The sequence below is a fragment of the Castanea sativa genome, chromosome 11 (assembly GCF_040712315.1).
Source record: "Castanea sativa cultivar Marrone di Chiusa Pesio chromosome 11, ASM4071231v1".
Classification (NCBI taxonomy): domain Eukaryota; kingdom Viridiplantae; phylum Streptophyta; class Magnoliopsida; order Fagales; family Fagaceae; genus Castanea; species Castanea sativa.
The window spans coordinates 21,465,113-21,481,769 of NC_134023.1; the positions used below are offsets into that span (position 1 = coordinate 21,465,113).

The 16,657-nt window shown below is 34.4% G+C and overlaps 2 protein-coding genes across 5 annotated transcripts; both read right to left on the reverse strand.

Moving 5' to 3' along the window:
• Positions 1-3,220: 3,220 nt before the first annotated feature.
• Positions 3,221-9,048, reverse strand: LOC142615458 (uncharacterized). Of its 4 annotated transcripts, XR_012840763.1 has the most exons (7): positions 8,597-9,047; positions 5,517-5,801; positions 5,308-5,356; positions 4,629-4,920; positions 4,256-4,325; positions 3,553-3,799; positions 3,221-3,296 (listed from the first exon to the last, which is right to left on the reverse strand). XR_012840763.1 is itself a non-coding variant. In XM_075788196.1 (6 exons), exons 1-6 carry the CDS (start codon positions 8,918-8,920, stop codon positions 3,611-3,613), a joined length of 1,209 nt encoding a protein of 402 aa, XP_075644311.1. In that variant the 5' UTR covers positions 8,921-9,046; the 3' UTR covers positions 3,317-3,610. The 4 variants fall into 4 exon arrangements, 3 of the variants coding, with proteins under 3 accessions (XP_075644311.1, XP_075644312.1, XP_075644313.1); XM_075788196.1 differs by lacking the exon at positions 3,221-3,296 and having other exon boundaries at positions 3,317-3,799; positions 8,597-9,046; XM_075788197.1 differs by lacking the exon at positions 3,221-3,296 and having other exon boundaries at positions 3,317-3,799; positions 4,629-4,917; positions 8,597-9,043.
• Positions 9,049-10,772: 1,724 nt separating this feature from the next.
• On the reverse strand, positions 10,773-16,334 carry LOC142617963 (indole-3-glycerol phosphate synthase, chloroplastic-like). The gene is made up of 10 exons (XM_075790938.1): positions 16,155-16,334; positions 15,172-15,429; positions 14,901-15,077; positions 14,167-14,241; positions 13,970-14,014; positions 13,706-13,870; positions 12,982-13,060; positions 11,602-11,684; positions 11,436-11,504; positions 10,773-11,214 (listed from the first exon to the last, which is right to left on the reverse strand). The coding sequence occupies exons 1-10, from the start codon at positions 16,302-16,304 to the stop codon at positions 11,122-11,124; spliced, it is 1,194 nt and encodes a 397-aa protein (XP_075647053.1). The 5' UTR covers positions 16,305-16,334; the 3' UTR covers positions 10,773-11,121.
• Between the last annotated feature and the right edge of the window lie 323 nt (positions 16,335-16,657).

Consider the following 16,657-nt stretch of genomic DNA (forward strand, 5'->3'; position numbering starts at 1 on the left):
TTCTACTAAATATTTAGTTTCTAAGCTCTGGTTACTGATTTTATTACAGATAGAGAGACAGACACGAATGTTATGTTAGAATGTGCTTCTTTTGTATGAGAGTGACGATGACGAGTTCTGAGATAACTATGTGGTCAAACCGTACGATGTCGTTTGCCTTGGCTTTGTTTAAATCCGGCGTGGCATTTTATGATTGGGTGAGGCAACAGCCTTGACCAACGGAAATATCCCATGTTGAGATCGATCGTTACGTCTAATTAGTTGTCTTATAGATTTTTTTTTTTTTTTTAATTTTTAAAGGAGTGACCTTATACACTTGTTAAGGAAGCTTCAAAAGAATCTCATCTCTATTAAAAAATAGCAAAAGTTAATAAAAATTGTAGGGGTGCAGTCACTGGCGGAGCCAGAGGGGTGCCAGGGGGGGCACCTGCCCCCTGGCTCCTAATATTTTTTTTTTTTTTTTTTTGTATTAATAGTCACATGGAGGGAAAAAAAAAAAAAAAAGACTTCTACATGTTGAAACTTGAAAGACCAAACCACCTATTTCATTATTTTTTTTATCATTATTTACACCATTTTTACTATTTATGATACTTTTCACAGCATTTTATCTTTGAATAATGCTAGAGATATTACAAATTTTACTACTTATGTCTTACAAATTGGCATGTCACCAATCACAAAAAATAATTTCAAACATTTATTCATTATATTTTTTAAGTAACACTAATCATATTTTTACTTCATCAGTTTGTAAATCTTTTAGTGGCTATGAATTGATTGTTTTTGTTTATTTATTTTAATAATATGAAATATATTCATATTTGCTTACAATCGTTTATTTATTTCGTTATTATTGTTGATTAATGTTTTTTAGATAAATTTCACTTTTAATATCATCTTTTAATTTTGCTCCCTCTAGACTAAAATCCTAGCTCCGCCACTGGGTGCAGTCCACGACTGTGTGGTAATCGTTGTGCTAGGTCTCCCAATTAATATGTGTAATACTTAAGGTATAGCTCACAATTGGAGGTCCCAAGAAGAATTGGGTTGATAATTGGTGGTTAGGAATGGCTGTGTATTGTCAATTGGACTGCCTGAGGAGGTTCTCAGGTTGCCGAAATGCCCTTGAAGTATCTCGAGCTGGACTACTTCCCAAATATAATGTGATACCCTTTCGTTCACTCATGTTTTTCTCTTCAGAAAAAGTTCCAACCCCTTCTCTAATGAGCTTCTCCCCCCTTATACTACTTCGTTAGTAGATTGGTAATGATGAGAATATTTCACCTCTGTGTGGGTCCTGCTATTTGCAGGATATGAGTGGCCTTTTTGAATCTGACTCTAGACAATTGTTCCAGCATGTCTATCTCACATCAAGGGGTGGTTCCCTTAATTCTATCACTGTAATGATTCTCAAGTAACTTGAACCTAATATCAAGGTCCCTGCTCTGATGGCAGACTCCTCTAAAGAATTATTTCTCAACGGCATTATTTCACCTCCTAAGGAAGTAGGTGGGGTCTATTCAAATCCTAACATAGTCACTTGGTAACTAACGTGATGGTCCAGTTCGGACCTGGTACATGTGTATTAGGCTAAATGTTGATGGGCCTCAGCCCGAGTTTGGTTTGGGCCAAACTTTGTCCACCCACAAAAATATTAACTTTACTGCTTTAAGTTAAAATTGACTCGACCCATATAAAAAGTAACTCACTATGACATAAAATTTTACCTTACCTTGTGCTCACATAGCCTTTAATTTATCCATTTTTTGATGACCAACTTAGGATATTTGACCATTTGGATACGAAGGGTGCTCTATGGAGGGGATAATTGCGTCGTTTATCTTTTTGTGTTTTGTTTTTAGAGAAATGATAGGGATAATATAAAATTTGATGTGATAGTATATAAAATCATCCATGTTTATTAATGTTGTAATTCACTAAATCATTTAACCAAAGTTACGTGACTATTAAGTACATCATAGGACTAAAAGTATACTTTTATAATTTTTTGAGTAGTCACATAGTCCGGGAGTAACTTTCTACTAATCTGGTTTGGAGAAAAAATTTTGACTATTTTTTTAATATCTCTTAAAGATGACAAATTCTAAAATTTTAGCTCCCAGCTACTTGAAAATTTTCATATAACTAGGTGTGCTCTAATTTACGTATGATTAATAAGTTTGTTACAACAATGTAAAGTTGTAGAGTTGTATTGCTTTATATAAATTATATTTGGTCTTTACGATGAATGATAAAAAATTTTAAAAGTGAACCCTAACTGCATAAAATTTTCTTTAAATCAATTTGGAGGAAAATTCCTCCAATCCATACGTGACAATTTGAAAAACTATCAACTTATATTTTAGGTTATGTCACTTGTTTAAATATTGGAAATTGTTAAAGGTACTATAAATTTTATTACATACAACTTCCAAACTAATATGACAATAGATATGATTAGTGAGCCTTAACTATCTTATAACTGAATATTTAAATTGCCTCTGTATGGTGGATGACACAACAAATAATTTATCAATTTAATGATGTAGTAAATCCTATAGTACATGTAGCACTACTCATAAATAATTAAATGAATTTGATGATTTAATACATATAAATGGTCTTATAATAGTCATGTAATGAGTTAGAGAGTATTCCACCAACCCAATTTGAAGATGGAGTTTTTCCATATCTGCATGTACACAAAATTATGTAGTTGAAGCATAGTGACTTCAATGCTCAATTATGAACTAGTGCAGAGCATTTACGCTCAGAAACAACACTCCTATAGAGAGGTCAAATTATTGCTTTTTCCCCTGCAGATGCCAACCAGAGAAAGCAAAGTTAATGGTAACAGAACCAAATGCACTTCTAAGCGAATAGAGATCAGCACAATATATTCGACAGAATAATCCCGAGATAAAGATAGCTATGTTTGTCACAGGAGTGCAAACAAAGATCAAATACATGAGACCAATTCCTTAAAATTAGGTGTTTGTGAGGAGAAAGCTTTTAAACTCCCATGCAGGCAGTTGCCACAACAGAAGGGCAGTGATCTAAACAGACAAACTGTTTACAAAGCATCCTTGATTCTAATCTCAGGCATACAAGCTGTACTAACTACTGCTATGACAGATTTGTTTCACATGAAAACTCCAGATTTCTTTCCCTTCCTATTCTCTACAAAAATATGGCACCTGGGGTTGGGGAACACTGCTCAGATTAGTACGTAAAACCTGGAAAACCTTTTCTCTTTCCACCACGTACAGTTTAGTCACTTGCAAACATTCATTCTGCAAAAGGGAACACCGAGTGATCATAGACATATTCGTACTCCATTATAAGTTCAGCCAAGAGTATCCAGATATTAGCAATAGACAACTTAAAACAAATATATCAATGCACATCTTTGGATAGAAAATTGCTGAGTACATTTAGTTTCAAAAATTTGTACGCCAAAAACCCCATTTGTGAACAAGTACATTGGAGTCCGAAGGCAACTACATGTGCATAAGAGATGGTGCATGACAAACTAAGTGACTCATTTACATTGATGCCAGCCTAATCCGAAGCATATGAACAAAAAAACTGAATTTGAGCTCAGCAGTTACAGTGCTTGATATAGCTGCAAGATATTTTCAACATCCAAGTCTAGCTTCTCGCGCAGTCGCTTTTGATGATTAAAAAATTCCACAAATAAATCCTTTAGCAGCTTAGCCATCTTGTGTTCTTCAGTTCCAAAATGGACAACCTTTATTCCGTTGCTACTTCTAAAGCTCGTATTCTGTAATGTTCTCTGCAAATTGCAAATGCCAAATCAATTACTAATCTGAACACCCCCCACCCCACACACACACACACACACAAAAAATAATATAATGTTAAGTAGAGAATTAAATTTTGTAGTTACTGTTAAATTTAATCTTGCTTTTGTTGTTGGGGTGAGGAATCATTGTTAAGAACTAAAGAGGTCATGTAGCACAAATATGTACCCGAACCAACAAAAGGCTTGTAATTATCTACTCGAACCGAGTGCTCTTGCAGGTAAAAGGTGAGATTATATGCAGAGATTAGTCAAACATACTATAGTACAACTAATTGATAATGGGGCTGTATGCCACACACATGCTGCAAGCCTCTAGTGCTTCAGAGTGCAGCTTATCTTTCAATACCAATATAACTGGATATGATCTATCACTTGGCAATAACATATTCTACCATATAGGCCAAAATGCTGAAATGCAGTGCTTGCCTGAGATTGGATCCCAGTTGATGCTCTCAGTGGATTATGCCTTGTCATTTTCTCAACTATCACCCATGGCCTGCAGATTAAGTAATGAATACTAACTCTATAGAGATTAAACTAAATAAAATTAACCCAAAAAGCACGATAGCGGGAAACAGAAAAGGGAAAGGGATCAACAATGAACCATTTGACTAGCACAGGGCATTTATTTATTTGAAGCATGGAGTAGAGCACACTGTTATCATTTAATCAGCCAAAAAAAAAATGTGTCAATTAGATACAAAACTGCCTATGGGAAAAGAATTCAAGGAAGAAACAAAAAGACGTACCAACCTTGAAGCTACAAAGGTGCAACTATAATGCATATGACATTACATACCTTCCCCCTGACGACATGATGATGTGCTTGGGACTATCCAGGAAATCAGTTAACTTTTGAAATTCCTTTTTACTATCCAATGAAAGCACTCCCTGTGTTGATTTCTCTGAAGAAATATTTGGGAAAATGTATACTTCAGGAGATACAGAAGTTGCTCTTTGTATGAATTCTGCAATCATTGAGGGAGACGATCCTTTATCCAGATTCTCAAGTAGTATCACATACTCATTTCCTCCACCCCCAAAATCCATATCCAGTATACTACTATCCGAATGACTGCCAATCCTCTCTGCTTCAGACACACATATACACAAAAGAAAAATACAGGAAGAATCAAAATGGGGAACCGGTTTCTAAAACACTATTGCATACAATGGTAAACCAATGCAAATGACAAAAGGCAATTAATACTAAGGGACATTCATCTTGGACAGAATAGTCATATAAAATTAAAAACAATGAGTATGCTAGGAAAAATTCATAATTTAACTCATTTCAGTGTTATTAAAACATTCGGAAGGCCAAAGATACAAGTTACAAAGTCCTCTGTTTAAAGGAGGATATTGCCCTAGCTAAAGCTGAATAACAGGAAAAGACAAGACCAACGGAGCCCAAGTGTTTGGGATTTAGGACTCTTGCGATCAGTCTAGTGGAATCTCCATGGTGGAAAAGGACAAACCTTCAGACGAGCAGATTTTACTCACAGACAGCTTGGCACACCTTGTGTCCTACAAACAAGCATGTATTATGTCAATACTAAAAGATCATCCAAGCAATTGAGTATGCCGTACAATTCTAAGTAGTCTCATTAGTCATTTATCAGGTTAAGAAAGATTTCTTTGTGCTTTCTACACAAAATGAAAGAACTCCATACATTAAGTAACCTACCTGGTTGGCAAATTGAGGAAAACTTTGCTTGAGCTTGACGTTTGGGCTACTGTCATCTTTAGAAATCAAATCAGGGTCAGATGTCATTACTAATCTCTCCCCAGCTCTTTTAAGAAAACAATCCAACTTGGGATCTATTTGTTTACATGACTGGACTTGACAAATGTTTTCAATAGTAGTAGAAGTCAACTTCGCAGCATTTGGACCATGCATCCATATGAGGATAAAGTTACATAAGCACTCTTCTTCTCCTCCTTCTTTACGAGCATGCGCATGCTTTTCAACCTACTAAAACATGCCCATCAGATCACTTGTAAAATGACAACCCAAATAATATAATTCGAGATGCAGAGAATAGGATAACCGTAACTGATACAGGAAACTTAGTTCTCAACAATGACATGTTGTAACTGATAAAAGACAGCAAAACTGAATTGATATTTGTAGTACAATACTGTAAATCAGAAACTATGTGTAGGGAACCTAGCCTAACCCTATTATGATTTTAATAAAACTAGGCAACTTGTCCTACAAGTAAAGGTTTACAAATATGAGTTGACCTGCAAATACAGGCTGCAGATGGGATTGCAACAGATTTGGACCCAAGCGCCCTAATATATCTAATAGTAACCAACCAGCTAGAGAGACCCCAAGGGGCACCATTTAACCAAAAATGAACTACTAATATGAACTAATCAAGAGAAAACTCCCAGGCAAACTGTTTTGGAAAGTAATTGATTAAAAATACATATAACCAATACAAACAGTAAGTAAAGTTAACCCCCAAATTATGCAAATTCACCAGCCCAACTCTATAGGTGAAAGAGAAACATGGTCAATATAACAAAATAGATTAAAAGGCAATCCAACCCCATCTGATATATGACCCACATGAGATAATCTGAGATTGTTATACCATCAAACCACATGTTCATTGCAAGTAAATTAATATTTACATACCAGCCACAAACTAATCAAATGGATTTACCCTTTACTGTTGAGGTTAAAAGGAAAGAGCAATCTTTTCTTTGCCAATAATTCAAACCAATTTTTTTAATTTTTTTTTTACAAAATACAATAGAACCTTGAAACTTATAGTGTCCACTCTATGATGATTGCTCTAACCTTCATTCTAAGACACCAATTGGTTTCCTTTTTGTACATACGGGATTCGAATCTAGATCGCCTATTCAAGGATCATTCCAAGACACCAATTGGTTTCTTTTTTCTGTATACAGGATTCGAACCTAGTTCCTTATTCAAGGACAAGAAACTATAATAGTTGAACTAAGTGGAACCCATCAAACCAAAGTTGTATCACAATAAAGAGGTAAACATTCTCAAACTTGAATGCCGCAAAGACAAAGACCACAAAGAATACAAAGCTTCCTACCCATTAACTTCCTAAAAAATATAAATTACTAGTTAAGCTACCAAAGTTGTATCACAATAAAATGGTAAACTTTCTCAAAATTGGAATGCAGGAAAGACAAAGACCACACAAAATTCAATTATTTCTACCCATTACTTTCCTACAAAAGCCACACACACACACACAAAAAGTAATTTCCAAACCCCATTTCCAAAAATCACATATACAAGCCTAGTTAAGTTTCCATGGACTCATCTTTAAAAAGTAAATTCAAATATTCCAACCCATTTCTTCCCTTGGGAAAAAAAAGGTGATTTCCAAGCCCCATTTCAAAAATCATATATATAAGAAAGTTCTATCACAAAAAAGAAGTTAACTTTCTCAAAATTGAAGTCAGGAAAGACAAATACTACACCAAATTCAAATATTCCTTCCCATTACTTTCCTTAAAAAAAGTGTGATTCCCAAAACCCGATTTCCATAATCATAAATAAAAGCTCAGTTAAGTTTCCATGCATTCATCTTCAAAGTGCAAAAAAATATTTTTCTACCCATAACGTGACTAGTTGACCTACCAAAGTTATATCACAATAAAGAAATAAAATTTCTCAAAATCAAATGCAGAAAAGAAAAAGACCACACAAAATTCAAATATTCCTACCCCTTAATTTCCCATTACTTTACTAGTTGAGCTACCAAAGTTGTATCACAATAAAATTTCTCAAAAATGAATGCATGAAAAACAAAGAAATACCCATTAATTTCCTATAAAAGTACCCAAAAAAATAAAAAGTAATTTCCAAACCCCATTTCAAAAGTCATATCTACAAGCTCATTTCATGTATTCATCTTCAAAAGTGGAAACAAGTATTCCTACACATTACTTTCCTAAAAAAAAAAAACCAAACAAACAAAAGTAATTTTCAAAAAAAAAAGCTTGTTAGCAAAACAAGCTTTTGGCTTGAATGACTACTGTGCTTGGATGGAGGAATGTCCTTGCTTCTTAGAACAAGTCCTCATCCATGATGTTTCTTGTATTAATGAATAAAGTTTTAGTCTGTTCATCAAAAAAAAAAAAAAAAAACCCATTTCATAAAATCATATAATACAACCTCCCCAGCTAAGTTTCCATGCAATCATTCATATTTAAAATGTGAAATCAAATATCACAACCCGTTACTTTCCCACAAAAGCACCCCCCCAAAAAAAAAAAGTAATTTCCAAACCCCATTTCAAAAATCATACAATACAGCAATCTCAGTAAGTTTCCATACATTCATCATTAAAAACTGATAGCAAACATTCCTCCCCATTACTTTCCTTAAAAAACCCAAAAAAAAGAAAAAGAAAACATAAGTAATTCGCAAACCCCACTTCAAAAAATCATATAATACAACTACCCCAGCTAACTTTCCAGGCAATCATTCATATTTAAAAAGTGAAATCAAATATCACAACCCATTACTTTCCCCAAAAAGCACCCAAAAAAAAAAAAGTAATTTCCAAACCCCATTTCAAAAATCATACATTACAGCAATCTCAGTTAACTTTCCAAGCATTCATCATTAAAAACTGATAGCAAACATTCCCATTACTTTCCTTAAAAAACCCAAAAACATTAAAAAAAATAAGTAATTCCCAAACCCCATTTCAAAAAATCACAAAACACAACAATCCCAGCTAGAGAGAGAGAGAGAGAGAAGAAGACCCCATCAACGAGAGCATCATAGAAGCGAACGTCGTCTTCACGGAAACCAAAGGAGGCGCAAACGATGTCGCCTGCGGAGACTTTAGAGCAATCAGAGTCTTGGACCTGTACGGAAATGGGTCTGAAGCGCTCGCTCAAGTTGTGAATGTCTCTCTTGCTCTTCAACTCGCTTCCTCTCAGAACCTTGTCGAACTCCTCCGAGAATCCACAGAACTTCACCCTCAATACGTCGCCGTTTTCCTCCGCCACCACCCTCACGCTGTACCAAGCGTCGTCCACGTCCGCTCTGTACTCCATCTCCGCCTCCTCTAACCACGACGACATGTCGTTTTTCGACTCTTTCGTGTCGTTTTTTTTTTTTTTTCCCGAACTTTGACACCAACCAAATGGTAAAAAAAATTGTACTTTTTTCTCTTTCTTTTGAATTTTTTTTTTTTTTTTTATAGAAATGAAATGAACGACAGACGTGGTGTTTGTTGCAAAAAAAAATTGTAGCACCACAGAAAAAAAAAACACAATTTTTACTACAACTCTCCAAGTGGCTAAATGTGATTAAGGGTTTGTTTGGATACTATTTAATGTTGAAAATTGAAAATTTATTATTTGTAAACAATGCACGGGATTTAAGAAAAAAAAAAAAAAAAGCAAAACGCTCACGCCTGCCGCTACGAAAACGCACACTAAGAGAGAGAAAGTAATGGATACATTTGAAATTGACAAACAACTATACTTTTGTGTAAAAGTTGTGAGTTTATTTGTAGCAGTAGAAAAACTCCATTTATTGGTATAAGGGCTTTTTAAAGATAATTTCAACCTATGATGTCCGCTATTAATGATAGCTTTTATTCATTCATTAAAGATTTTATCAATTGAACTAACCTTTTTTTTTTTTCTTTTTTGAGAAAGACCAATTGAGCTAACTTTTTTTTTTTTTGAGAAACAATTGAGCTAACTTAAACCCACTATTGGCATGGAAATTGTTATTACTTTTACTCTAAGATTTTTCTTATACTCTCTCATTTATGGCACATTGGCATATATCTATTCACATTATGCTATTTTTTACTGACTGGTGGAAAAAAAAAAGAAAAAAAAAAGAAAAGGGTAATAAATCAATGTGAAAAAAACAGGACAACTACGTAAAATAGTTGTGACCATTAGGCTAGTTCATGGGCCGCTATATTCGCCACACGATAAACCCAGCTAAAGGAAACATAACCAAGATCGATAGGTATAGAGTTAATACTTAATAGCCGATACAAAACTAAGTTATCCCCAAGGAACTTGACCAATAGGAGCTCTTATAGAATCTATGCATATCTTGGAATCACTATCGACTACGAAATGGGAGGCATTCAACTTAGTAGTAATATTAACCGCCAATCCCTCGTGGACAACTTTGTTTCACACTTTCACCACATCCATATACGGTCAAGACTCAAAGCTCCAAACAAAAGGAACTTCTATTTTTAGCAAAAGCCATTATAATGATTTGCTCCTATATATTATTTTTTTTGCTTTAAAGTTTTGACTAAAGGACAAAACACAAATCTTTTAAGTGACTTAATTTACGTTTTCAAATTAAATTCATTAAATTCAACCATCTGGCTGTATAAACCAAAAAAAAACTATATGATTAAATTTAAGAGTCATGTTAATGGTTGCTTGTAAGATAATTCTTAACAAACCATTTTAGGAAAATTTTAACACAACTTTTATAGAAAATAGAAAAAACTGTCAAAACATTTTTTTTTTTTTTTTTGCCATAAAACCTTTCCTAAAATGGTTCCCTAACAAATGCCCTTAGAGCATTCATAAACATTTCCCTAAATTTAATTGCCACGAAGGAGATGTAATAGCATGATTTCCACAAAGGAGATGTAATAGCATGATTAAATTTCAATCGGCTAACCTAAGGTATAACAACTTAGGTACCACCCACAATACAAGGCAGACTTGATGTGTAATTTTAAAATATTGGGCATATCAAAGGCTGACTAGCCAAAGGGTAGACACGACATGATATTATATGGGTCTGTATGACTTCCTAGTGAATAATGATGAAGAGTATTTGGCATTTATGCTTGAGATAAGTTCTCGGTTGATTACAATAATGCGACTGTGACTCCGTGACATGTTGAAAATGCACTCAAGAGCATGTTTTGTACCATCAAAATGCTCTAAAAAATAATATAAAGACATTCCTTAAACAAACAAAACACACTAAGCGTTTTCATGTTCACTGATTTTAATTACATTTTAGCTTTTCCATTACACAAATGCAACTTCAAGCAAAATTTATAGGACAGCTAGACCACACATCCTTGCTTTATGCATAATCAACTTTAGTATCACAAATGCCACTGGCATTCTTTAGAGATACACGTTATTCTACTACACTTTTGGAAACTACATGGGGATACAGCCATGTGGGGGGGGGGGGGGGGTGGGTGTTAGGCAGAGACACAGAAACTTATGGTCACAAATGAATCTGCCACTTACAAAAAAGGGGTGTATAAAACATTCTAATTTGGACTCAAAGAGATATCTTTGCCAAAAAGTCCAGCTATTCCCTTCCCAGGGTCACTTTGTTTCACGATTGACTCTCCAACCAAAACCTGCAGAGGAACAATAACAATTTTCAGCTAATTTACCCAAGAAGGTTGTAGGATGAGGCATATTCAGCTAAATTAATGCATGAACGAGCTGTTACGTAGGTCAAAAGCCTTTTGGCTTAGTGACACCATCTGGTCTTCCCATGAAGAGAACCTGAGTTCAAATTCCCACCACTCTCCACTTGTTGTAAGCAAAAAACAAAAACAAAAATATTGAAACTTACTGCTCTAACACCAGCTTCTTGTACAAAAGCGATATCATCCGGCGTAAACAATCCAGATTCCCCAACTACCTGAAAAATCCAAAAAAGAAAAGAAGTCAACGAAATAATACAAAGTTTAACATCTATGTTTTAGTGAGTTGCCATGAATGGTAAATAGAGCACTTACCATTATGCCTTTGTCACGGATCCTTTTACCACGTTCTCCTTCGATAAGCCTCTTTGTAATACTTATATCAACCTCAAAAGTTTCTGCAGATAGGCAAAAATAAGAGTTGTTGGTCATTGGTATTGTGAGAATGTTTGAATAGTTATGCATGTAGGTCTGATTCTATAACCCCAAGTCTTACATATATGGCCAAGATGTCCTAGTGCCAATCAAATAACTAAACCTATAGCATATTAACCCTATCAGTTACTGCAGTTTTACGATGCTGATTCCCCATGCAGAAAACCGACATATAGTGGAAGCACACACACAGCCTTAGGCTATCATGACAATAGCTAGCAATATATATAATGTGTTTTACTTAATAATTGAAAATGTGTTAACTCTTACTTGACTGATGCAGACATAAGTGGTTCATTAGAAAAGCAGCAAAACAATTAATGTGTTTCTTGAAAATGAGGCCCAAAGCTATAGAACTTGGGTGTGGGTCTTTAGTCGAAATGTAATGGAAGGAATAAGGGGGCAGGGGCAGGGGCAGGGGTAATGAATCTTATCATGGAAAGTGACTCAACTGAAAGTTCAAGCACAAGTTCAAAATGACTTTATTCCCCCATATTTTGAGAAGCTAAAATTCAAATTAAACTTTAAAATAGTCATAGATTGACTTTCACTAAAAAAGAAAATGGGAGTAAATTACACTAACCTCTGTCAGATATATATATATAACCCCTTAAGACTAGGTTGAATTTTTTTTTTTTTTTTTTTTTTTTTTGAATATTGATAAAATGATTAAATTCATCATTTTTTAATAGCTTAAGGTGGTCCTAAATTCGAACCTTGTCTTTGCTCTACCTCCTACTTCAAAAAATTTCATGTGTTGGGTCCCATTTATTAAGGGGAAGTCAAGACGCACACCGAAGGGGGAATATTAGAATATTGGTTAAATGATTAAATTTATCATTTTCTAATGGTTTAAATTTTTTGGAGAATTGGTAATTTATTAGGACCATTTGCGTGTTACTACAAGTTGAGTTTATTCAATTTGAAATCTCATTCAAAAATATGTGTTTACTAACCAGCCTGGTAAAACGATAAGGACAATCATAAAAAATAAAATAAAAGTAATAACCTTAGGTGGCTAAGTGTCATTTCTAAGAATAGGAGGAGGTTTCTAACATTTCCCCAAACCTCGAAAAGGTGAGTGTAATTTACCCAGAAAAGATACTAGTATCAGATGTCATATATAACTTACAGAAGAAAAAAGTTAGACATGATATGTTTAACTAATAATTATATTAAAAACTGAGGAAAAAAAAAGAAGAAGAAAGAATAAGAATAAGAGAAGGAGTATGCCAAGTCACAATAGCTGAAAAAATTTACCGAGATTCCGGTTGTTGATGCCAATAAGCTCAATTCCTTCAATTTCAACAACGCGATCAATTTCTCTCTCATTGTGCACCTAAGGACAGACAACAGAAGCAACAATAGCATGTTCAATAATCCAATTTGTGAGGAAAAATGTTATCTTTATCACTTCAACAAAACTAATAAACTCAAAGTACTAGGAAGAAAAGAAAATAGGAAAACCAAAACCATCCCATTCCATAAATTCTTGCATTCAAGATAATGACAATGACAACTAACAGCATAAAAAAACTGTTGTGAAACCAAAACTATATTACAGTGACATTTTTTTTTTATAGTAAGCTTTAGCACCAAAGGGAGTGAGATGAGAAGATTTGACCTAGTGACCTCCACTTCATGAGGTCCAAAGCCGATTGTGCTACCCATTGGGAACAAACATTTAAACCAACAGTCAAGCATATGCAAAAGTTTGCCAAATCACGTTCATATAAAAACTAGTCTGGAATGGGTGTTACTTTCAAATAAAAAAATTGGTCATAAAAGAGCAACCTAGTCACAACTTGAATCGCATCTCTTTTTTTATAAATAAACCTTTATGTGATATAGAAGCTCATTATTAAGTCAAAGATTATGGTAATCATATGTTTTACCACATGAAAGGAGAAGACTACATCAAACATTTTCAATTACAAGAAAATTTGCAGAAATATAACAAAGAATAAGAAAGCACCATCTGTACCTCAACAAGTGTTGCCAAACCAAGCATCTTGCAAATCTTAGTCATGTATTTGATATCAAGATCTGGCAAAACAGCAGCAATTAAAAGGATGGCATCTGCGCCTTTTGCTCGAGCATTGTAGATCTGCCATGCATCTACAACAAATTCTTTGCACAAGAGAGGGCACTGCGTATTTTGCTAGTATTAGACACATAACTCATACCAATTACTAAATAACAGCTTGCACCCTATTTTAGACTAAGCAAAACAATTCCGGGAGCAAACCTTTACTCCAGCATGCCTTATCAACGCCAGATTTTCAAAGCTTCCCTACATTGAAAATTCAAAAGAAAGTATGAGGGTTTTTAAAAAAAATTAATTAATTCTTTTAGCTTCAAGAATACAAACTTCAAAAAATAAATTTATTCTGGAAACTTTCAAGTCATAAGAATCCCCAGAAAGATTAAAATAGATTTATTTACCTTAAAATACTTTTCATCTGTCAAAACACTGAGACATGCTGCTCCACCTCGCTCATAAGCTTGGGCAATTTCAACCTATCATGAGAAAAATGACATAAAATTTGACAATCACAGAAAGATACAAATAAATATAACCTCGAATTCTGCACTGGTACATTTCTTGAAGGACTTATCAGGCTAAGAGATGGAAGAACTATAAGACTAATTAATCTTACTCAGAAAATCAAGAATCTGGCCATCTCTATAGTGCCTTAGTTTCAGATAATTCATTCTCCTTTAGAACTAATACCATTTTACATTTACAGATATAGGACTTACCTAAGCAGGAACTGCTGTCCCAAAGCAGCACTGCATTCAAATTCCTAGACAAGTAAACTTTTAGTACGTGATCAAGGGATGGACTTTTTATCACTTGAACCAAGCTAGCAGAAACTCTTAACCATTTTAAATAGCATTCAGCAAGTAAGGGTGTGAAGTTCAATAACAATAAAATCCAAGCAATATATTTGTTAGAAATTTCATGTATGGTAAAATCCTAGCAAAACAACTGTGGCCTTCAACAGTACCATTTCAAACAACTTGGGTGGAACAGATGATGATGATAAAAAAGGCATGAAAAAAAAAATCAGGAGTTGTATTCTTACAAACATGACATCAATAAAGGATCTTGTAACAGATACCTCCAAGCACATCGATAAAATTCAAGAAAAGACAAAGAAAGGATGTAGGCTCACTGGATTAAAGTCCTCTCTTAGAATTCCTCTGCTTGGAGAAGCCTTTTTCACTTCAGCAATCAATCCAGGCAGTCCAGTTCGTAGATTTGCTTCCCTAAGAGCTCCAATAAAGTCTCTAGGAGGAGGAGCATTCTCAAGTTCTTTCTTCAGTGCTAAGAGAGGCCTTCTCTCTCTTAACTGAAAATGTTAGCTATTGACATTAGAGGGAACTCATCAAAATATTAAAAACTGGGAAAAAAAAAACATTTTATATACAAGTCAAAGAAATTACTCTTGCGACTTCCGTGTCCTTGTGCCAAATGATTTCTTCCAAAATGTTGCGAGGAGTATTGCCCTCATTCTGCAACCGAAACTCGAAAGGTCCCACATAGTGCAAAGGGGGTCCAGTTGGTGGCCTCCTCCTAATCCTTATACCCTGACTAGCAGCTACTTCATTTTGGAACATCCCCACTTCCCACTCCTTGACTTTAAGAGCTTCTTCAGGTACAGGTACTGGTGCAACGGTGGCAGAACCATCCTTGGACTCTATCTAAACAACATTAAGAACATAATTCAATCCCAAAAGAATTGTACATTTTAATATCCAAATACAAAAGGACTTCAACAATCACAAAGATCTTTTTCAATCCCAAATATTTGCAGCTCAAGGAATTCTCTATTGCTCAGATACAGTTACTGCCTTACTGGTGGAACTGTAGCAGAACCAATCCTTGAACTCCTATCTAAACAACATTAAGAACACAATTCAATCCCAAAAGAATTGTACATTTTAATATCCAAATACAAAAGGACTTCAACAATCACAAAGACCTTTTTCAATCCCAAAAATTTTCAGGCTCAAGTAATTCTCTATTGCTCAGCATATGATATCCAAAGAAGCTAACATATTAGACATAATCCAAGTATATTCTAACTTGGCCCAATTTTTCTCAAAAAACAAACAAACTATTCACGTTCTTCAGCTCAGAACTAAATAAAACTCACCATAAAGAAGATAACTTTAGAAACCCATTACAGAAAACTCAAACACCCACATGAAAACAAGCTTATATACCACACGCATTTCACTATAAACATTGAATTATCCAAAACCCAGAAAGGAATTGAAGGGAAAAGTAACTATAATGAAAACAAAACAAACAAAAAAAGCATAAAATCACAGAGAAACTGAAATATAATCCAACCCCATTACTCAGAATTGAAGCATTTACACAAAACCAGTTTTAAAAAATTAAAATAAAAACTTTTGAAAACCTGCTGAGCTCTAATGGAGGAGGAAGAAGAAGCAACAGAAACCGAATTTCTTGTAGGCAAATCCATTGAAATGGACTTTCTCACAGATAATTTGTTGGGTCTGTGAGTTAGAGAAGGAACTGTTGCTCTCAGAGAAACCAAAGCCTCCATTTGTGTTTTTGGTTGAATTTTCAGATTGATTGAATTAAAAAGTGTCGATCTATATACTAGTGGCGTGTGTAAATTTTTTTCTTTTTTTTATAGGATTTCTAAGGTCGAGACTATGGACTTATTACGTCGAAAAAAAGAGTCCAGATTGTTGTTATAAGTTATGCGTTATGGAAGATATTTGTTGCGGCGCCTATGAGATTTGTAGAGACTATGTGTGGTCACACTAGATAACAAAAATATTTAAACTTCTGTAACCATTTCATGGGTTTTTGAAGTATATCACTTACTTTTATGCAACAAAAAGTGTCTGACGTAGGTAGTGATGTTTGAACTTTTGATTTTTGATTTTTTTA